This window comes from Leishmania major, chromosome 26 (genome assembly GCF_000002725.2).
Source record: "Leishmania major strain Friedlin complete genome, chromosome 26".
Classification (NCBI taxonomy): domain Eukaryota; phylum Euglenozoa; class Kinetoplastea; order Trypanosomatida; family Trypanosomatidae; genus Leishmania; species Leishmania major.
Window position 1 is genome coordinate 307,896 of NC_007267.2, and position 23,093 is coordinate 330,988.

Here is a 23,093-nt window from a genome sequence, read left to right on the forward strand (position 1 = left end):
TTTTCTTCTTTATCTGGGTTGCTATTTGTGCGAGCACAAGTCTTCCCGACGTGTTAGCCGCAGGCACACCATGAGTCATTGAAAAGGACACATTGCGTCTTGTCACGAGTTTCGTGCTCTGTCTTCGAGGGCAATACTCTTTTGCTGAACGCGCTGGCTTAAATCCTGAATCTCCATTTGTACTCTAGCAGAATGAAAAAGCACTGGCCCTATGTCTCCACCGCCGGTGGTCTGTGTACCATCTAAATACGTGTTTATTTCACGCTCCAGCTCATCTAGTGCAGTGAAGGTGGAGCTCATGCTGCCTCTTAACTGTTGTCGGTGTGTGAAGGTGGGGAGTAGATGCTCTGAAGGACTGCGGCGAGCTTAGAACGAGAAAGGAAGCAGTGGAGGGGAGCGGAATTGAAAGGAAGAGCGCGTACCGTGGAAAGGTGTTACGCAGAAGAATCGCGCTTGTCAAGTGCTTTTTGAGTGCAGTAAGGCCTGTTTTGTAGGACCATGCCTGATGGCGACTTCCCTGAGTGCTTTGTAAGTGTGCATCAATGTCAATTGTTTGTATAATTCTGTTGCAGCAACCAGGAAGAAAGCTACTGCTTTGCACACTCAAAAAAACTGCCGCTAAACCCAACACTTCGACACGGTCAGATGAGCAACAGTCAAAGAAGGCAGCTGATCAAATCAGGTCGGGGCACAAAAGATCTCATCTCGGTCCTGCAATAGTTTGAGGTAGAAGGAAAGGAGAGGGGGGGGGGGCGGAGCAGCTACATGAACTACACTACCCCAGTCACTGGCGACAAGAAGCGTTACAAGTATCAGTCGATCCCTCGTCACAGCCCTGAGAACCCCCCAATACCATTGCAATCACTGGCAGAATGCAGTTCGATTCTGCTGCACTAATTCCACTCGGAAAGAGAAACGGAAACGTCTCGGCGACCAGCCGTCTTGTCACCTATCCAGAATGCCAGCTCAGGAAGCCAAGCAATCAAGCGGGAAGTAACCACGCCAATACTTTTTCGTTCTTTGCAAAGGAGACGTCAGGCAGTCGCACGTGAGTGGGCCATGCTCATTGCCCGCTATGGAGACGCCGGCGACAAACATTAAGTGCATCTCTAGCAGGAGCCACCTGCAGCAACGAATTGAAGAGCATGCACTGATCTTTAAGTTAGTTTGTGCACCACTCTAAGATTTGTGGATTATACTTGGTACGCAGCGCCACGTCATCGCAGCCTCAAGTACTTGTATGAACTGCTCTACAGTCCAGGACGCAAATCATCTTGGCTCACCGTACAGGCTCTTAGCCCAGCACATGCTTTATGTAGTTGTTCCAATGGCTTTTTGTTCCTGTATAGTGTGTGCGCAGCATCCTCCTCTGATTGCGCACGGGGACAAGCTCTAGATCTTTGAAAAGCGTTTTTTTCACACTTGCTCTCTCTCTCTCTCAATTTACCTCCTGCTTTCCTTGCGGCAATTCAATCACAGTAACTAGGAGGAACAACCGTCGTAAAGGGGATACTCCTGTGAGTTTGCACCCTGATCGAGTCTTGACTCTGCAGACATGAATCTCAACAACTCATCTTTCCGAAGGAGGCTTGAAGAAAGCGCATGGCCTAAAGCTGCAGCAGCCTCCCAGGTAGAGGCACATGTAAATAGCGGCCTGGAGCGCACGCAAAATACGCCTCAGCTCTACAAGTTCCAAAGCCCGTCATCCTTCATATTTCATGGGTCTTCGGTGGCATCGGAGAAGCTCACTCAAGACCTGCGGAGAGCGGAGGGCATGTGCACGACCGCCGACCCGACTGCTGCTGCCACTGTTCCTCATGATAAAGATGTGGAGCTGCTGCGCATGATTCAAAAAGCAAGTCGCCGGCCTGCTAGAGCACGCGAAAAGCGTGTTGCGCCGAAAGATGAGCCGATACTGCGAAACATTCACACATCTGAAGAGGCCGTTGCCTTTTTCACTGCCAATGGCGATTCCACGAGCGTGAAGCATGTTTTCCTGAATTATGCACCAAAGGGGTTAGATTTTTGCCCCTACAATTTGGTGGCTACAAAGAAGGGCTCTGAGGAGCCCGAGCACTACATACTGAGCGCGACAGGAATTGTGCATGTGCGGCCTAGCATGCCGTCGGAGGTGATGACCCTTGCTGACTGGATGAAAGAGGCATCACTGTTCAACATCCTGCGCAAGATTCCATTTTTCAAGAACTTCTTGCTTTACAAAGCATTTCTTCGTCTGCAAATGAAGCTGAAGCAGCGCAAGTACGCCGCAACCCGGAGGTTGCTTGTGAAGGACCTACTAGTTGCGAGACCCACGTTTGCCTATCCAGTGCTGGACTTGGTGAAGTACTCACACGCTATATCCGATGCGAAGCTGATCGAGTACGATCCGCAAGGCAAACACGATTACGTTGTGGACGATTATAGTCTCGGGCAATCGATTCAGCGGCAGAAGGCTTCCGTGTTTACCAACGGCGTCATGGAGCACATGGAGGAGAAGGTGACAAAATTGGTAGAGGTTCTGCAGCACCGCGCAGACGTCCCCGATATTAACACACGAGAGGCACTGGTGCAATACCTTCTCACGGTTGCCGCCAGTGAAGTGTCTGATACCCGAGTGAAGCGCAAGGAGAAGTCGATGCTCGACGCTCGCGAGGACTTGGAGCGGCGAATGCGTGAACTGAAGCGAAGTCTAGTCGAATACTCGAAACTGCACGTGTTTATTCGGCTCATCGACTTCCTGACGTCTGAGCGGCTCTTCCAGCGTGTGCTATCCGTTTTCCAGACTTTTCTCAATCTCGTTCGTGGTCAAGCGCAAAGCGAGGTTCGAAAAGTCGGCTTCCAGGTGCTTCTACGTCCCGAGGAGTCGACCATCGTTTTTGACCCGAAAGAGTCTGCTTTGCGCGCTCTTTTTGCGGAGCTACTCTCTGGTTGCACAGACACGGCCACTGTGGGGCCCCGCTTATGCGAACAAAAGCACTTCAAAGCTCTTTTCCCGTCGCCGCCGACGGTGTGGAGCATTGGTGATGAGTTGCGGACGAATGCTAGAGTGATGTACATTCATACAGCGCTGCTTTCGATTCTGCACAGCGACTACGAAAAAGCTGACAGTCGTCTGGCCACATACCTTGCAACCGTGCCACACATTCAGTTCTTGCAAAAATCGTGGGAGGAGATCTCTGAAGAGTGCAAACAGGAAGCGAGCGAGGCAACTTTGTCAGCTGTGAGCCTAGCGAAGCTGTACCGCCGACTTCAAGAAGCCCAGGACTCACTTCGTGTGCTCATCGCCACGTACGTTGGATGTTTGCTGTGGATAAATGCTGCTAGGCTGAAGACGGAGATCGAGCCGCGCATGACAATCCTGCGTGATGCAATCAGCGCCTGCTTGCGGAATACGGCGCGCGACATGATCAGAGAGCTGAACGCCTATTTCAAGTCCAAAACGCAGGCAATGAACGAGCGCCCGCAGGTGCTGCGCGAATTCGCCGACTACACTGCAGCATTCAATGAAATAGCTGCAAACGCCAGTGAAACAGACGCGAAGGTTTCACAGGCGGAGGCGCTCTGCGACCTGATGGACAGGCAGCAGGTCGACTTCAGCAATGACGACGACAATCAGCTGCGCGAGCGCACGCTGGGCGGCAGTTCTGCGACGAAGTCTCTGCACAGCCTCTTTGATGAAGTCCGAATTCGTGCAGAGCAGTTTATCGAAGAGGAAATGCCTGCGCATGTCGAAACGCTTCAGTCAGAGGTGGCAAACGTAGAGGAGCAGTGCAGTGGTCTCAACGAACTTCTGCTAGGTGAGGAATTCTCTCTCCTGACCGACCACACGGAACCACTCCTTCAGTACCTGGCTGACATAAATGCTAAGCTGGGCGAGGTGGAGATGAGAGAGGGGCAACTGAGCCGCTTTGCGGCGCTTTTCAACTTACCACCTTTTGACTGGACATTCGTCAGCGACGTGAAAACGCTCTACCAAGCACGCGAGGAAACGTGGAGTATGCTAGACTCATTCAATAAAAAGACAGAGTACTGGTTCGAAACTCCCGTCAAGGAACTGGACACTATCGAAATGGAGGAGCAGGTGAATCTTATGATTCGCCGCGCAGGCTTGGTGAACCGCACGATGCTGGAGCGCAACTACGAAGATCAGGTGGCACCGCATTTGTTGGAGGAGTTGCAATCTATCCGCGCCAACATGCCTGTGATTCACGATTGCGGCAACAAGCATATGACCGCAGAGCACTGGAATACCCTGCTGAAGCAAGTCACAGGCACCGCCTACAGCTACCACGATGACCTGAACCTGAACTCGCTGGAGGAGTGGGACATCTTTTCCTTCAAAGAGGCACTAGCGGAGCAGTCGGGTCTTGCGACTGGCGAATGGAAGATTTCCAACGATTTGGACTTGATTCGGCAGCGGTGGGACACGTTGAACTTCATGACGAAGCCGTACAAGGACCGCGACGGTGTATTCATTTTGGATGACTTGGAGGAAGTGATTCAGCAGTTAGATGATCATCAAATAGAGCTTCAGACCACGATGGCATCGCGGTTTGTTGCATCTGTGCGACACAAGGTGGAAAAGTGGATGCGCGATCTTCGAGTTGTGAGCAATGTCATTGAGGAGTGGATTACACTGCAGAAGAACTGGATGTACCTGGAATTCATCTTTTCCTCTGACGATATCAAGGAGCAGCTGCCTGAGGAAAGCGAGATGTTTGACAGTGTCGATCGCTTGTTTCGCTCGCTCACGTCAAAGGCGCACAGCCAGAAGAACGTGTTTCAGATCTGCACCGAGGACGGGGTGTTAGAGGATTTACAGAGAAATAATGCGAGCATAGACGTCATTCAGAAAAAATTGGAGGACTACCTGGAGACGAAGCGCATCGCTTTCCCACGCTTTTACTTCTTGTCCAACGACGAGCTGCTCTCCATTTTGTCAGACGTGCGGAATCCAAAGGCTGTTCAGCCGCACTTGTCCAAATGCTTTGACTCCATTGCGTCGCTGCTCTTCTCTGACGAGGAGTGCTCCGAGATTGTCGGGATGGTCTCGGGGGAGGGCGAGCAGGTGCCCTTCGAGACGCCTGTGTACCCTATCGGCAACGTGGAGCAGTGGCTCAGCGACATTGAGCGTGTGATGAAGACGTCGCTCCTCTCGCACATGCACCGCACCATCGAAACGGCGCCCCGGCGCAAGCGGGAGGAGTGGATCTTCCAGCACCCAGCGCAGTGCATTCAGGCTGTGGACATGATTCTCTGGACGGGTCAAGTGGAGGCGGCTATCGACAGCGCATCGCTTCAGCCTTTCTACAACGATTACCACGGCCAAATTCTCTGCATGGTCGAGCTGACGCGTCAATCCTTGTCGAAGCTGCAGCGTATGCTTGTCGGCACTCTGATTGTCCTGAATGTGCACAACCGCGACATCGTGCACAACCTGAGCCACGAGAGCGTGGCGAGTGTGGACGACTTTGCATGGTATCAGCAGCTGCGTTACTACTGGGAGCCGGACCCGCGCCAGGCGCAAAGCGGCGGCAACAACGTCGCAATCCACCACTGCAACGCGCATCTTTGGTACGGCTACGAGTACCTCGGCAACCAGCCACGTCTCGTCATCACCCCACTCACCGATCGTGCCTTTTTGACCTGCACCAATGCACTCGCGATGAACCTCGGCGCGGCCCCGCAGGGTCCCGCAGGTACTGGAAAGACAGAATCCGTGAAAGATCTCGGCAAGGCGCTGGCGAGGCAGGTTGTCGTCTTCAACTGCTCCGACGGCATTCACTATAAGACGATGTCGCGCATGTTTGCCGGCTTGGCCCAGGCTGGTGCCTGGGCCTGCTTCGACGAGTTCAATCGTATTGAGCTGGAGGTGCTCTCCGTGATTGCGCAGCAAATGCTCGACATCGTTCTGGCACTGGATCAGCGGTTAGAGCGGATGGACTTTGACGGGCACCCGATCCGCCTCAGCCCCAACTTTGGTGTCTTCGTCACCATGAACCCCGGCTACGCCGGCCGCACGGAGCTGCCCGACAACCTCAAGGCACTCTTCCGACCGATTTGCATGATGATCCCAGACTACGCCTTGATCGCGGAGATCATGTTCTACTCCGAAGGCTTCGCAAACGCGCGGACACTGGCGCAGAAGATGGTGCAGTTGTACAAGCTCAGCTCCGAGCAGCTGTCGAAGCAGGACCACTACGATTTTGGTATGCGCGCCGTCAAGTCCATCTTGGTCATGGCCGGCTCGCTGAAGCGGCAGAGCCCGAACGAGAGCGAGGACATGCTCCTGATCCGGGCGATGCGGGACGCGAATGTGCCTAAGTTCCTTCGCGACGATACGACTCTTTTCATGGCGCTCCTCAAGGACCTGTTCCCGACTGTCGTGGTGGAGGAGAACTCGAACACGCTGCTGCTCGACTATATCCACCGCCAGCTCACGGCGGACGGACGGCAAGTGGTGGAGGGTCTTGTAACGAAGGCGATGCAGCTGTACGACACACTTGCCGTGCGGCACGGCGTGATGTTAGTGGGGCAGACCTTCAGCGGCAAGTCCACCGTGCTGCACACTGTTAAGCAGGCGCTCACGCACATCAAGCAGGACGGCCACGACGCCGAGGGCAATGTACCGCTCTTCAACCCTGTGCACATCCACCTGCTGAATCCCAAGTCCGTCTCCATGGGCGAACTGTACGGGCAGGTGAACGAGATTACGCGCGAGTGGACGGATGGTATTCTGAGCAACATCGCCCGCGGCATTACCCGAGCGGCCCTGACGAAGCTTGACCGGGAGTGGGTTGTGTTCGACGGCCCCGTCGACGCTGTCTGGATCGAGAATATGAATACGGTCCTCGATGACAACAAGCTGCTCTGCCTCTTCAACGGCGAGCGCATCAAGCTGCCGGCGACGGCCACGTTCATATTCGAGGTGCAAGACCTGCGCGTGGCCTCGCCGGCCACCGTATCCCGTTGCGGCATGGTTTACATGGAGCCGTACTATATGGATGGCAACCGGGGCTGGGTGCCCATCGCCCGCAGCCTCATCGAGGCAAAGGCAAAGAAAGATACTCGTCTGCACGTTGACCGCCTGCTGGAGCTGCTGGACAGGCTGCTGCCCGACACGCTAGATTTTGTGCGCACCAACTGCCGTGAGTGGATCCCGTCCGCCGACGCACAGCTGGCTGTGAACTGCGTGGAGCTTCTGCAGGGCTTCCTAGCTACCTCCGAGGACGCCGCGGTGTGGCCGCGCGAGGCGATCACCCCAGCCGAGACCCTGGAAGCAGACGACGAAGATGGCAGCTGGGTGCCGCACGGGGGCACAGACACCTACGCGGCTGCAAAGCGAAGCTCTTCAGTGACGGCAGCCATGTCTATACCGAGCACACCGGCAGAGTTTGCGCGGCCGGCGATCACCAACACCACGGCGGCGACGCTGGACGAGCGCCGGCTCTTCGACATGTACTTCCTGATGGCCTTTGTGTGGGCCATTGGCGGAAACCTGCGCGACGACGCGCGCGACGTTTTCAGTGCGTTCCTGCGTGACAAGGTGGAGGCGGTGCTGCCGGGCTTGCTGCGCCTCTCCTCCTCCAGCGCTGCAGCCGAGTCGGAAGGGACGCATCAGAGAGTCAGCCTGTACGACTACGTGGTGCACCGCCCGTCAATGCAGTTCATTACGTGGAACCACCTCGTCCCGACGTTCCTGTACAACCGTCGCAGCTCATACTTCGATCTGGTGGTCCCAACCGCTGAAGGGGTAGCGCTCAGTACTCTGTTGAGCGTGCTGACGGCGTCCTCGCAGCACGTCCTCGTCAACGGCGTGACTGGCACCGGCAAATCGCTTGGGGTTACAAGCTTCCTTGCAAGTGCTCTGAACACGGACGATCCGGCAAGCGTATGGGAGTCGTTCAGTATGGTGTTTTCCGCGCAGACGCGCGGAAAAGACATTGAGGATCGTCTGGAAAACAAGCTGCACAAGATCCGCAGCACGGCCCTCGGCCCTACGCCAGGCAAGCGTGCCATCCTGTTCGTGGACGATATCAACATGCCGACCCCGGAGATCTACGGTGCCTCGCCGCCGCTGGAGCTGCTCCGACAGCTCATCTCACAGGGTGGTTTCTATGACACGCACAAAAACCCGGCCTTCTTCAAGGAACTGCACGACGTGCTGGTGCTCGCGGCGTGCGGTGTGCCGGGCGGCGGCCGCAGCGAAATGACGCAGCGCCTCACCTCGCGCTTCCACCTGATTTGCCAGCCGGCACTGTCCGAGTCGTCGACGCGGCGCATTTTCGGCTCGCTTCTGCACGGCTTCCTGCACCAATGGGAATCGGCCGAGATTCGGGCCCTGTCGACGAAGCTCGTGGCCGCCACCTTGGCGTGCTATGAGCGCATCACTCAGGAGAAGCTGCCGATGCCGACGCGTTCGCACTACACGTTCAACCTGCGAGATCTTGGCAAGGTCATCCAGGGTATCATGCAAACCTCGCCACGTGTGACATCTTCGCCGGAGGCTTTCCACCGCCTCTTCCTGCACGAAGTCTCGCGCACTTTCCACGATCGCTTGATCGACGCTGCGGACCGCGCGTGGTGGTGGTCGACGCTGTCGGAGGTGTGCAGTAGCGTGCTGCAGCACCCCTGGAATCCGGTTTACGAGGAGCTCATCTTTGGCGATTTCATGCGCCGCGATCGCGCGCACTACGAGGAGATCACCGAAACGACGGACGCGATCGGACGCGGGCTGACGGAGTACCAGAACGGCTTCAACATGGAGTACAACAAGGAGGTTGAGCTGGTTTTCTTTAAAGATGCTGTGCAGCATGTAGCGCGTCTGTGCCGTGTGCTCCGCCAGCCGCGCGGCCACGCAGTCGTCGTGGGCATGGGTGGCACCGGCCGCCAGTCGCTCTGCAAGCTCGCCGCCTTCATCTGCAGCTTACCCATTTACGAGGTGACCATCACGCGCACCTTCAGCATGAATGAGTTTCACGATGTCCTCAAGAAGGTGCTGCTCGACAGCGCGCGCCACGACAAACCCGTTCTCTTCTTCCTGTCTGACACCCAGCTCGTGCACGAGGAGATGCTGGGGGACATCAACAACCTACTGAACACCGGAGAGGTGCCAAACTTGATGGAGTCTGAGGAGGTGGATCAGATTGTGGAGGCTGTTCGCCCGCACGCCGTTGCGGCCGGAAAGCGTGAAACACGGAGCACAATCTTCTCCCACTTTGTGAGCATGTGCCGCGACCAGGTTCATATTGTGATGGCGATGTCGCCGGTCGGTGAGCAGTTCCGCCGGCGCCTGCGCATGTTTCCGTCGCTCGTTAACTGCTGCACCATTGACTGGTTTGACCAGTGGCCGCGCGACGCTCTGGCGTCTGTGGCTGACCGCGTCTTGGCAAACCTCTCCATGGAGAGGCGCGACAAGTCGCGCCTGATTGAGTTGTGCGTCGCCATCCACGTGGATGTACAGGAGGCATCGGAGCTGTTCTACAGTGAGCTGCGGCGGCAAACGTACACAACCCCGACATCGTATCTGGGACTGCTCACGAGCTACCGCCAGCTGCTGGAGGAGCTGGACAAGTCCGTGGCGGAGCAGGTGGAGCGGTACCAGGGTGGCCTCGACACTCTGCACAGCACACGGACGATGGTGGATGCCATGAAGGTGAAGCTGATCGAGATGCATCCCAGGCTGGTGGAGGCGGCCAAGAGCACGGAAGAGATCATGGGCCGGGTTGAGAAGGAACAGGAGTCCGCCGAGTTGGTCCGCAAACAGTGCGCAGAGGAGGAAGAGGGGGCGAGTGAAATCCAGGCGGAAGCCGATAGCATCCGCGGCGAGTGCCAGGCGGAGCTGGACAAGGCCATGCCGATTCTGAAAGCCGCCGAGGACGCGCTGGCCGACCTGCGAACCGACGACATTCGTGAGGTGCGCAGTTTTTTGAAGCCTGCCGTTCGCGTCGTGCTCGTGCTAGAGGCAGTGCTGGTGCTGCTCGGGGAGAAGGACCTCAGTTGGGACAGGGCGAAGCTGGTGATGAGCCGCATGGACTTCATCAAGGATCTCCAGAACTACAAGCGCGACGACCTCTCTGAGAAGACGATCAAGGCGATCCAGAAGTACATCAACAACCCAGACTTCCAGCCGGAGGAGGTGGCGAAGAGCTCCAAGGCGTGCAAGTCGCTGGCGATGTGGGTGATGGCGATGAACAACTACTACGAGGTGGTGAAGGTCGTTGCACCGAAGCGGGCGCGGTTGGCGGAGGCGGAAGGCAAGGTCGCCGTAGCCACACAAGCCCTCGAGGCCGCTCGTAGCCGTCTGCGCAGCATTGAGGACAAGCTGGCCACTCTGCAGGCCGATATGGAGGAGAATGTGCTCAAGAAGCATCGGCTGGAGGAGGACATCGACCTGACCACGGTGCGGCTAGAACGAGCAGAGCAGCTGATGAACGGCCTGGCTTCGGAGCAGTCCCGCTGGGTGCAGGCAGTGGCGAAGCTCGTGGCGGAGAAGGCGGGCCATCCCGGCACCGTAGCGCTGGCCGCCGGCGCCGTAGCCTACCTAGGGCCCTTTACGGCGCCCTACCGTGATCGCCTTCTGCGCGCGTGGCACGCTAAGTGTGTGGAGCTTGGGCTGCCCGTCGGCGGCTCGGGCTTTCAGCTGTCCAGCATCATGGACCCGGTGCGCATCCGCACCTGGGCGCAGCAAGGCCTCCCGACTGACCCCTTCAGTGTGGAGAATGGCGTCATCGTGAGCAAGTCGCGGCGCTGGTGCCTGTGCATCGACCCGCAGGGGCAGGCGGTGAGCTGGATTCGCGCCATGGAGAAGGAGAACAATTTGCGGGTGATAAAACTAACAGATGCGAACTACATGCGAACCCTGGAGAACGCCATCCGCGTTGGGCTGCCGGTACTAATCGAGAGCGTCGGTGAGTCGCTGGACGCGGCACTTGACCCAGTGCTGCTGCAACAGACGTACCGCTCGCAGGGCAGACTCCTCATCAAGCTTGGCGACAGCGAGGTGGACTACGACCCGAAGTTCCGGCTCTACATGACGACCAAGCTGGCGAACCCCTTTTTTCTGCCAGAGCTGCAGATCAAGGCGACCATCATCAACTTCACGGTGACGCAGACGGGGCTGGAGAACCAGCTGCTCGCGGATGTGGTGCGGGTGGAGATGGCGGAGCTGGAGCAGCGGGCAGATCAGACGGTGCTGGACATTGCGCACGGCAAGGATGAACTTAAGGCGCTGGAGGACAAGATCCTGAAGCTGCTGGCTTCGTCGACCGGCAACATCCTCGACAACGAGCAGCTTGTGAATACCCTGCAGGAGGCCAAGACGATGAGCGAGAGCGTGAGCGATGCGCTGCGAGTGGCGGAGGAGACGCAGCGAGATATCGAGGCAGCGCGTGACCGCTACCGCCCCGTTGCGCGGCGCGGCGCCACCGTCTACGCGGTCATCACAGAGCTCGCTGGCCTGAACCACATGTACCAAAACTCTCTCGACTTCTTCAAGCAGCTTTTTGTTCTGACGCTTCGTCAAACAGAGAAGCAGGACTCTGTGAACCGGCGCGTGGAAATCTTGCTGCCGGCTGTGACGCTGCGCTCCTACAACGCCATCTGCCGCGGACTCTTCAAGGCGGACAAGCTCATCTTCGCCGCTCTCCTTTACGTGCACGTAGCGCGGCAAGAGGGCACCATCACTGACGAAGAGTGGTCCTTCCTCCTCAAAGGGAGTGAGGGGAAGCGCTTCGTGGATGAGGAGATGGACCCGCCGCCGGTGTGGTTGACGCTGCCGGCGTGGAATGAGCTGACGGCGCTGGCGGAGACCTTGCGAACCTTTGCTTCACTCAAGGACTCGGTCATAGACAACGAGACGGAGTGGAGCGAGTGGTACGCCGGGGAGAAAGCCTACGAGTCATACCCCGCCAGCCTCGGCTCCTACTCACCGTGGCAGCGACTGCTCATCCTGAAGGTGTTCCGGGAGGATTTGCTTAACTACGGACTCTCCCGCCTCATCGAATGCGAGCTTGGCAAGGCCTTCACGGAGAGCCCCGCTTTCGACCTCGACGGGTGCTACCAGGACAGCACCCCGACAGCGCCGGTGATCTTTGTGCTGACTCCTGGCACGGACCCAACGCAGCTCTTCACGGAGTTTGCAGAGCGCAAAGGCTTTGGGGCGCGCAAGATGATGCTGTCGCTTGGCCAGGATCAGGGCCGCAAGGCCGAGGAGATGATCCGTGTCGCCAGCACCGAGACGGGGGCCTGGGTATACCTTCAGAACTGCCACGTGTACACGTCGTGGATGCCGTCGCTGGAGCACATTTTGGAGGAGCTGACCCACCGCGAGGTGCAGCGCGACTTCCGGCTGTGGCTCACCACGATGCCGGTGACCTCCTTCCCGGTGCTGCTGCTGCAGTCGGGCGTGAAGGTGGTGAAGGAGCCGCCGCAGGGGCTGAAGGCGAACATGCGCGACACCTTCGCCGTGGCTGTGACGGAGGATCTGTGGAACAGCTGCCCCGGCAACCCGACGACGTGGCGCCGCATGCTTCTCTCGCTGGCATTTTTCCACGCCGTCATCCAGGAGCGCCGCCGCTTCGGCCCGCTTGGGTGGAACATCCCGTACGAGTGGAATCAGCCGGACCTCTCGGCGAGTCTGCAGTCGCTGCAGACGTACTTGAAGGACGAGGACGAGGCCGTGCCGTGGGGTGCACTGCGCTACATGGTCGGGGTCATCAACTACGGTGGCCGTGTGACGGACTTTTTAGACAGCCGTTGCTTATCCACTATCCTTGTGAAGTTCTTCAACGACGACGTTGTCGCGCCGAACACGCAGTTCAACGTCTCGCCGGATGGCATCTACCACATCCCAGAGGATGTGTCGTCGCTCGCCAGCATCTGTGCGTACCTGAATGACCTGCCAACCTTCGAGAGTCCTCAGCTGTTCGGGCTTCACGCAAACGCGGATATAACCTTTAACAGGAACACAGTGCGGCGCCAACTCGCCGCCATCTTATCTGTGCAGCCGCGCACAAAGGCTGCGGCGGGCCGCAGCCCGGAGGACAAGGTGTTAGAGATGGTGAATGAGTTTCAGCGGCGGCTGCCCGCGGCTATCGACAAGACGCACGCGCACCCAGACACGTACCGGCTCACCGAGGCAGGCACGATGATTTCGCTGGGCACCGTGGCAAGCCAGGAGATCCTCTTCTTCAACGGCGTGCTCGAAAAGCTGGAGCGAACGCTGCACCTGCTGCGACGGGCAATCAAAGGTGAGGTGGTCATGTCTGCGGAGCTCGAGGCCATGTTCGATGCGATGCTGCTCGGACAGGTGCCTAAGCTGTGGCAAGATGGCGGCTACCTCTCGCGAAAACCGCTTGCCTCCTGGTATGAGGACACGCTAAAGCGTATCGAGTTCTTCCGCGACTGGAACGACAACGGACTGCCGACCAGCTTCTGGATCTCCGGCTTCTTCTTTCCGCAAGGGTTTCTCACCGGCGTGCTGCAGACATACAGCCGTATGCACCAGGCCCCGATCGACGAGGTGAAGTTCTGCACCCACGTGACGTGTTACGAGCTGCCGGAGGATATCGAGGACAGCGTGGAGAATGGTGTGTACATCCACGGCGTCTTTGTCGAGGGCGCTGGCTTCGATCTAGATAGCTCTACGCTGGTGGAGAGCAAGCCAGGCGAACTGTACGCGCCTATGCCGGTCATCCACCTTGAGCCCGTACGGCTAAGCGAAACGACGGCGACGGCTGAATCTTATGCGTGCCCGCTTTACAAGACGTCCGCCCGTGTCGGCACGCTCTCCACAACCGGTCTGTCTACCAACTACGTCGTGACGCTCGACCTCACGTCCGCAGCGGGGGTGGGTCCGAGGCACTGGATTGAACGAGGTGTGGCGCTGCTGTGTATGCTGGATGATTAAGCCACTGTTCATGTCTATCATTATGTGTGTGGGTGTGCTGGCACCGCTGCCCTTGTCGATGTAAACGAACATTTTTCTGTCTCTTTATGTATGTACTCTCCCTTTGAATAGACTTCTCTTTCCAGGTTTGTTTCGTGTGCGTGCGTGTGTGGTCATCTCTGTCCTCCCTCTCTGGCAGAAAGCACATAACCACATTCACGCATGCATCGTGTTTGTCTCCACCGCACTCATCATCACCCCATACTACAGCGCAAAAAAAAAAAATAATGTGCATACACGCATGCTGCGATTACGAGCAGCGTTATCATCTTGGCACTGATGAGCATGAGCCAAGTCGATCCCCCCTTCCCCCCGTCTGAGGCTGGAGTTGGTACGGGAGGGAGGGGGTGGGGAAGCTTTTCTGGTAGACTGCTGTACGCGTGCTTCTCGAATATAGAGCAGCAATGCCAGTGAACCCCTGGTAGGCGCCCACGCAACGCCCATCATTGTGCGTTCTACTTGCCCATCAGCGCCATCATCTCTCGCATCCGTCTCTCCCTCTCAATACTTTTCGCTGCACCCCTCCTCCCTGGCCACGGCTTTGGCCTTCCCTACCTCCACCGACACGCCCTACTGGCGCGCGAGCTGGTGCATGCCCACGTCGAGCTTCTTCTGAGCAGTAGTAACCGTGGGAGGCAACGCCCTAGTCTCGTATTTAGCCGAGGGCGAGAGCGAGAGCGCGAAAGGAGCACTGGGAGGCAGTAGCTCTTCTTTGTTTTCCTTCGCTGGTGCATCCACCACCACCACCACCACCATCCCTCCCCTCCCTTTCTTCTCCTAACCACGCACGTATTCAACATATCGTAAAGGCGCGTGTCGTTTCTGCACACACACGCACACGGAGAAAAACGAAAGTAAAGGGGGGGCGACTCTTCTTCATTCTACCGGGACCCCCTCCCCCTCCCTCCCACTTCTTCCCCTCCCCCCCCCTTTGGCGCTCTGCCACCCCCATAGACACCAGTGCTTACCCACTTACACAGCCACGGGCGGCACGCGTTCCACGTCGTTCTCTCACGTCTCGTTTCTCATTGCACATCTTCACCGCCTCTCCTCTTTTCCGTTTTTCAGCGTGTCTCCCTGTTGAGGTGGCGCTTCGTTGCGTGCGTGCGCGTGTGTGTGTGTGTGTGTGCGTGTATGGATGGATGGATCAGTGTTGGGAGTGCTCCTCCTCGATCCCCTTTCCTTCTCTCCCCTCCTCTCTCCCGGCCTCGTCGCTACTGTCCCTGCTCGTCTCGGTAGGTCTTTCCAGTCGTCTGCATTTTTGGACAGGCCCAAGGACACGCATACACCCACCCACCGAAATCCGTAGGTGCGTATGCTGAGGGAACCCCAGAGGAAGGGCTAAGCAGAGCGATACACTTGCACGCACGCACGCACGGGCTCTCGTTGGCGCTCGAATCAGAACACAGTTTCCAGTGCGTGATGCTGCGTGGCTGTGCTGCGGCTTGCGGCCAGTGCCGCGAGTCTGCAAGTGCTGTCTACGGCCAAGCGCTCTGGTTGCTGTTGCGGCCGTGGACACGCTCGCCGTCGCTTCCCTCGAGCACACATGCGCGTCTCGGTCTGCGGCGTGCCTTGGGCACCGTTACATCATCGCTGTCCTCCTCCTCCTCCTGCGCCACCGTGCACCACCCAACGCGTTGGGTTAGCCGCAAGTCAATTGAGGAGCAGCTCCCGTCTAACATCAAAGTCGACCCCAATGCATCTGCGACTGCGGGCAGGGAGAACGAGGGCCTCGGCCGCGACGCTTTCTCCAGCGGCATCAACGGAATTTACGGTAATCGTGCCGAGTCGGCGATGCGCGGCATGCTGGGGCCGCAGGGGCAGGCAGACGCACGGGAGTCCCGCGCTGTGCCTATCCTCGGTCGGGCGTCGGTGCAAGGCACAAAGTACACGCTAGACCGATCGACTGTGTTTGAGCACTGGCGATTTCACTGCTCGGAGCCGGTTGGCTGGCATCTGTCCAAGTTGGGCTCCACGACGTGCAAGATGGTCAACGACGTGAACGAAGCGGTGGAATCGCTGCAGCTTCAAATCATCAAGGGCTGCAACGTGTTCGAAATCGACGGAGCCGCCTCGGAGGTACATCAGAGCATCGCCCGTGGCATTTACGAGGCCTTACAGGCCTTTGAGCTGGACCGCAGCGGCTTTGTAATGGTAGCGCGCTGCGGCCTCATCAAGCAGCCCCGCTTCCAGGACGAAATCACGCGCGTCGAGGCATCCAACACGGCGGCTGTGCGCAACCGAATCATCCCTATCTTTGAGCGCTACAAGGCCTCCTCGCTGCCATCGACATCCCTCAAATCTGGCTTCCGCATCAGCGAGCTGGACGACTCACAGCTGGCGCGGCTGAACCTGCGCCGTGTAGACCGGACGACGGCTGCTGGGCTGTCGCCGGACTGGCTTGACGCCTTCTTCACCAATGTTGCCTACAACACGCGGCTGGAGTGCATCGACGTCCTCCTGCTCGAGGGGATGCACACGCTCTTCGACGGCCGACCGGACGAGCACGTCGACGACGACATCCTCCAGCTCTTTGTGTATCTTGAGCGTCAGGTCAAGCAGGGCGTACTGCAGTACTACGGTGTCTGCTCACCTCATCTCGCTCCTCCGGTGCCGCGCAACTATCCGGAAATGCCACCCGATGCGCTTGTGCCGGACAAGTACCGCACGCCGCCGAAGGAGCCGGCCACGATCAACCTCTATCGCCTCATGGCCCTAGCAGAGCGTGCCGGCGGCGCAGACCACCACTTTCGCTTTGTGCAGTACCCCTTCAACCTTACGCAGCACCAGGCGATCAGCAGTCCGCTGCCGTACGACGCGAATCACACCCTGGCGACGCTGTGCAAGGCACTGGGGCTCACCGCCCTCGGCTACAGCCCATTGGAGGCGCCAAACCTGATGCAGCTGCCGGAGCGCTACCACAACTTTCCCATGGAGGCGGACCTCAAGGCGCTGCGCATGAACTTCTTCACGGTGTGCGAGCGCAGCGTGCTGAAGGAAATGGAGATCAAAGACACGATCGACAAGGGTCCCGACACGCTGCCGCCGCTCGAGCATCTCTTCGTGGCTAGCGTCTACTTGGCGGCGCAGCGGCAGTTCACAAACCTCTTCTTCTTCACAGACTGGGCAAACTATTACATGACGCCGCGCTTCCGGCGTGCCATGACGCGCTTCAAAGAGGCGTCCAGCGCAGACCTGAAGGAGTGGGCGAAGCAGTACGAACAGCTCATCAGCGATCTTCTGCGGATGCGCCAGCGCATGTTCCAGCACAAGCACGGCAAGCAGGCCGGACTTGTCAACATGGCCATTGACTATGTGAGTCCCACGCTGGCGCGGTGCCCTATGCTGAACCAGAAAGCCATTAACTTTGCCACCTACGGTTGCAATGTGCTCCTGTGCGGTTTCCACGTGTCGCGGTACTTCCACGAGGCAACGGAGCTGAACCCAGCCAAGGACGGCAACCTGCCTATTCCCGAAGAAGAGCTCCTGGCGCTGTGCAGTGCAGAGACGGTGAGCTACGCGAACGTATCTCCGCCGCATCCGTACATGCTGGAGCCGCTCATGGGGGAAGGAAAGATCTCGAAGCAGCCAAGCAAGGGCGCTGCGTACCTCGTCCGCATCGACCCTCAGAATCCCAAGTTCCCGGACATTCCAGAAGAGCTGCAGACCGGTGACAGCGACGGCGAAGCACCGGTATCTGCAGACGGCGCCACAGCAGCTCTGCACAAGGATGAGGCGCCCGAGAAAGCGGTGAAGGAGTGATGAACCACTACGCCGCTCGGTGAGCGCCACGCGAACGTGTGTGTGTGTGTGTGTGTGTAGGGAGAAAACTGAGGGCCGAGCGGCAAATGCCCATGCACGTCGGTGTGTTGACGCGTCTTGTGCTTTACGTGCTCTTGATCACCGCTTCGCCCCCCCCCCTCCCTCCCAACACACACACACACACACACACACACACTTTCTCCGCCCCACCACCGACTCGTCTTTCGTTTCCACTATCGTACTTAAGCTGTGTACCAAGACCAGTGTGCGCGCGTGCGGGTGCGTGTCGCTCTTACTGCATAGTAGTCGATGGCCTTTATGGAATCGCTTCGTTGTTGGCCGCCGCTGGCTGCCGTCCTTTTTATTTCTATTGTTTTTCCTCTTCACGACTTGCTTGTCGTCACTCACTTACGCACCGATGTCTACGCTGCACTGACACAGGATAGCAATGCGCACTGTGGGTCCCCCTCCCTTCCGTTCCCGCAAGCGCTTCTCTGAGTGCTCGCCAGCACCCCCAACCCTCCGCTTCCCGTTTTCTGTTTCTACGTAGGGATCCCTCATCGTGGTCCGTGGTGGGTAGCGGGGGGGGGAGAGAGAGAAGCTCGATGTGTAAGTGTGGAAGGGGGTGAGGGTGAAGAAGGCGAACGCCGCATCCCAGTAAGGAGGGTGGAAGCGACGAGTTGTAGAGGGAAAGAGGATCCCCGACTCGAGCGAATCAGCGTCGTCGCTGAATGCGAGCGTGAGAGAAAGTGTGTCAGCCGTCTTTCTCTTTGGGTGTGTCTGTGAACTTCTCGTTTCTCCTTCGGCTCGCCACGTGCGTGCATGGGTGGTTTCATGCTACTGTGCCGCCGGACGACTCGAACATCTGCTGCTGGCAATCCTCTGCGGCCCCTCCTCCCTCCTCCCTCCTCTCTTCCTTGTGCTCAGCCTCGCCTGCATCCCTGCGTCTCTCGTTGCCCTCCTCCCCCTCCACCGGTCTACTTCGTCTGTCGTTCTGGAGGGGAGACGACAAGGGAAAAAGTGTCTCTTACACACTCAACGGGAAAAGATCGCCGGCTCGGCAGCTCACGCTCAAGCACGCCATTTCCATCGCACCCAACGCTCCAGCCGCTTGCTCACAGAATCACAAGCACACGCACACACACAAACACACACACTCGCCGCTGTGCGTCGGACTCCGGCTCGGCCTCCCCTCTCTCCCTCTGACTCTTCCTTGCTCTGTTTCCCTCGTTAACGTTCTCACTATCGCCACCATACCGTGTTTGCGAGTCTATCGTGGTTTCACCCCCCCCCCCTCCCCCCAAATCCCATTCCAGCGTACGTGTGCGTGTGTCGGTGTCTTCCTCCTCTCTCCCTTTGTCACCCTATCCCCACTGCGCACGAAGGACGTTGTCTTGGGCAACTCCTCCTCCCTTCCCACAGCGCCTTCGGGCATATTAGGCGAGGAAAAACAGCACCTAAGCTGTGTGCCTTGTCGTCTCCCCTCCCCACTCCTCTTTCTCTCTCTGTTGCCGGCTCTCATCCGTGTTTATTCTTCACACACTCACACTCCGACATGCTTCGCAGTATCGTCGTCGCGGTGTTGCTCCTCAGCAGCGTCTGCCTGGAGCACATGGTGCAGGCAGGCCCGGTGTTGGAGGTGGGAGTCGATCGCGCCATCACGTTCAACCGCCAGCTGGGCGACGGGGATGAGTTACTCTTCGGCAGCCGTGCAGTGCTGCTGCGCGGCGAGATAGTGCGGTATATGGCCGGGGCGTCTGCGTCCTACCACGGCTACACCGTATACGTGCAGTGCTCCGAGCACCTCACAAACTTTGCTCTGCAGCAGCTCGCCGCGCCCGAGCTGTCGAAGGCGGCGAAGGGTCTCGTCGTGGAGCTGTGCGACACGGACACGACGAACGAGGACGTACTCTCGTTCTTCTTCAGCAACACCGCCGCCAACATCCCTGTTTACTTTCTGCCCAACGGCACGGCCTCGAAGGAGCTGTTGCGGCTGCTGTCCGTCGCGGCGCAGCGCAGGGCAACGGAGCGGGTAGTGTTGTCCGTGGCCAAGACGCGGCGTCTGAGCGAGCTGGTGGAGAACTCGACGCTGCCCAGTGCCACTATTGAGAGTCATTACGTGCACAAGCCAAAGCAGGCGCGCAGTAAGGCCGCCTCCGCTGCCGCCGCACCCCAGGTCCTGGTCACGGCGCACTTTGATTCCCTTGGCGTGTCCCCTGCGAGCCGGACGAGCGGCGGCGCCTCCGGCGCTGTGGTCGCGATGGAGCTGTGGCGCCGGCTGACGTCCACACCTTATGCTCGGCAGGAGTCTGTGGCCCCGTACGGGGTCACCGTGCTTTTCGGCAGCACGTCGCGCTTCAACTACGCTGGAACGACGTCGTGGATATCGCAGCACACAGATAGGGAGCTCGATCAATTCAGGGCGGTTCTCTGCCTCGATGAGCTGCTGCCGCCTCGTGAGACGAGCAAGGACGCGCCGGACCTTTATCTGCATGTCCAGGACGTTCTCATGAAGCGGCAGCATGGCCAGCAGGTCGTGGAGCAGGTCGAGGCAGCGGCAAAGTTGCTCGGCATTTCGCTGAAGGTCGTGTCTGCCAAGACGAACTACCAGCATTACGACCTTGAATTTGAACATGAAGCGTTTGCTAGCCGTCAGGTGATCGCCATGACGCTTTCAACCCACCGCGTCCACCACAACGACCAACTTTTCCGTGATCTGCGCCGTCCCCCGGCCACAGCTGCGGATGCAGCAGTGCTCGCGAAGCGCGCGGACCTGGTTGAAGCCATTGTGCGCATCATCGCTGAGGCGGCTCCGTCCGTGGAGGGGGCGACGACGGTGTGGCCTGGCGCGGCCTCGTACATTCAGGGGCTGCTGCATTACGCGAGTGACTCGCAGCGCTCGCCGGTGGCGCAAAACGGTGCTGGTCTGCGGCAGTACGCCGCTACCGTGGAGCACCACATGCGTGCGCAGGCGGCAGCGGCGCAGCGGGCCACTTTCACCTCCGCATCCTCCGTCGCGACGTACCAGGAACTGCGTACGCCCGGGATCACCCTATTTGGCCCCTACGAGGAAACAATGCAGGTGTTTGTGGCCAAGTCGTATCTCTTTGAGTGTGCCGTGGCGGTGGCGGCGCTCGCGGCACTTCTTGCTTTTCTGTACGTAGAGGTGGGACTGACGACAGCTCTGCGCCTCTTCTCTGACTAGGCTTGTGATTAAGGTGCCTGTGCCCTCGTGTTTGGTGTGTGCATGTTTCTGTATCTGCATACCCTCCACTGCGAGGTTATGCATAGCTGAGGTGCGTGCGTGGCCGTCAACCCGCTTCTCTCCGATCTGGCACCCATGCAGGAACACCACGGCAGACACGCACACAGGCACAAACACCTTGTCGCGTGAGGGATGGTTGAAGCGATGTGGGCGGGTTGATGATGTTGATGGTTTGCAAAGTGACGAATTTTTCTAATCGCCAACAAGGAATAGCAAAAAACAGCGCAGCTATCAATCAGACTGCTACGGCAGAGAGGAGGGTGAGTGAGGCCGGAGGACGGAGAGAAGATGTAAGCACCTCGAAGAAGGCCTCCACTGCGCACCGCGCCGCCCGCTGGACGAGGTTCTGGGTGAGTGAAACTCCCTTGAGATTCGTGACCGCACCCGTCCTCTCTCTCTCGTCCAACGCTCCCCGCTTTGTGACTGCACCCGGTGTCATGGAAGCTCGCGCACGCTCGAGGGCAGCGAGGCACGCGCGCAGATAAAAGAGACGGAGAAGAAGAGGGGGTGGGGTGCTGTGATGCTGTGCTGTGCGCGCACCCACTGTCACCTAAGCCTGCGTGTGTATGTGTTCGCCCTGGAGTCTGAGAAAGCGAGAGGCACACAGAGGCGCCAACACCGTCACACATCAGCCCCTTTTCTTGCCTTCTCTTGAAGAGTCCGAAGCGTGCCGCCTGTCCGTCCGGCATTGTGAACCTCTTAGCTGATGTCTCTCTCTCTCTCTTCGAAGGGCGAACCAAAGGCTGTGGTGTCACTGGACGCCTCGTTTATGAAAGACGCGGGCACTCCAGAAAGATGGTGGTTATGCAGACGTACTGTGCCGCATCTTTGCCAGACGCACGTACACAAGCGACCGCAGAGGCTTGCACATCCACTCTGCCCTCATCTTCTTGTCTCTGACAAGTATTTGTATGCGTGCTTGTGTGTCGGTGTTCCTTCCACCGCAGCCTCCCCTCTTCTCTCCTCATCTCTTCTCTCCTCACCCCACTCCGCTACCACGAAGTAACGGATATATCCAACAAAGCAACGCACTAGCACGCAAGGAAAAGAGGGAGGCGGTGGGCAGACAACGTCACCGAGACGCTGTATGTGTATCTCTGCCTGCCTGTCTGCCTTCACTCACTCGCACACTCCCTCCATTCATTCCCCCCAGCACCCGTATCACATGAAGCCCATCATACCTTCCTCCTCTTTTGCTTACTTTCTTGTTCGCAACGCATTGCCGTTAAGCCAGCATTGAGTTACACACACACACACACACACACACACACACACACACACACACACACACCACACCAGAGAAAAGGTGGAGCGACGGCGAACCCCCCTTCCCCCTCCCCAGACCTGATCTAACCTGTGGCGTTGATCTCCCAGTCCACTTTTACATTGCGGCGTATTTCCCTCTCTTGGTCCCCTCCTGCCCTCTTCATCCCCTCCTTCCTTTTCCTCTCGGTGTGACTCTGCACTGCGGACCTACGCCCCATCAACAAGGCCGGGGGTTTCTCTGACGATACATCTATATTTATACAAGAGTGAAAGCAAAGGTGCAAAGGCGTCGTGGTGCTGCTCTGCTCCATCCCTCCGCCCGCCTCCCTCCCCTCCCCCCCCTCCCCGCACCGCCCTCCTCTCTTTCTCCCTCCTGTAATTCTATCACCATTGCTCGCATCTGCGTGCGCTCTTTCTTTGCGTATAGTTGCTCGTTCGTGGAGTCTACGAGAGAGAGAGAGAGGGGGGGGGAAGTGAGGGGTCCAACGCCGCTCTCCAACAGGGGGAGAGGGAGGGGGTCTTCGCCGTCACCCTTGCCCGTCCGTCCATCGGCTCTTCTCCGCTCGTTTCGCGCTCGCTTAACTTCTCTACTTTTTCTGAGAGGAGCAGCTATTTTCTACAGCCCACACAGTTGGCGCCGGATCATCTGCACGCGCATACACGCATACTCGCGCTCGCGAATACGCAAGACCGCCTATATCGTCTGTCTGTGCACGTGACCGGTGTTTTCGGTGTGCCTTCCTCGCCGTGTTTTGCTTAAACCGCCTCTTCGAACTGTGCCTCTCCCCTGCTGCCGCTGCAGAAGAGGGTAGCGTCCTTGGAAAAGGGGACGCCGTGCATGGTGTGTGCGCG

At 58.3% G+C, this 23,093-nt stretch overlaps 4 protein-coding genes across 4 annotated transcripts; 3 read left to right on the forward strand and 1 right to left on the reverse strand.

The window, feature by feature from the left end:
• Nucleotides 1-102: 102 nt before the first annotated feature.
• LMJF_26_1015 (hypothetical protein) lies at nucleotides 103-300 on the reverse strand (the record flags this gene model as incomplete). The annotated part of the gene is made up of 1 exon (XM_003721757.1): nucleotides 103-300. One exon carries the CDS (start codon nucleotides 298-300, stop codon nucleotides 103-105), a length of 198 nt encoding a protein of 65 aa, XP_003721805.1.
• Nucleotides 301-1,774: 1,474 nt separating this feature from the next.
• On the forward strand, nucleotides 1,775-13,909 carry LMJF_26_1020 (putative dynein heavy chain; the record flags this gene model as incomplete). Its single annotated transcript, XM_001684054.1, has 1 exon — nucleotides 1,775-13,909. The coding sequence occupies one exon, from the start codon at nucleotides 1,775-1,777 to the stop codon at nucleotides 13,907-13,909; it is 12,135 nt and encodes a 4,044-aa protein (XP_001684106.1).
• A 1,461-nt stretch (nucleotides 13,910-15,370) lies between these two features.
• On the forward strand, nucleotides 15,371-17,710 carry LMJF_26_1030 (conserved hypothetical protein; the record flags this gene model as incomplete). Its single annotated transcript, XM_001684055.1, has 1 exon — nucleotides 15,371-17,710. One exon carries the CDS (start codon nucleotides 15,371-15,373, stop codon nucleotides 17,708-17,710), a length of 2,340 nt encoding a protein of 779 aa, XP_001684107.1.
• Nucleotides 17,711-19,265: 1,555 nt separating this feature from the next.
• LMJF_26_1040 (conserved hypothetical protein) lies at nucleotides 19,266-20,915 on the forward strand (the record flags this gene model as incomplete). The annotated part of the gene is made up of 1 exon (XM_001684056.1): nucleotides 19,266-20,915. One exon carries the CDS (start codon nucleotides 19,266-19,268, stop codon nucleotides 20,913-20,915), a length of 1,650 nt encoding a protein of 549 aa, XP_001684108.1.
• Nucleotides 20,916-23,093: the final 2,178 nt, after the last annotated feature.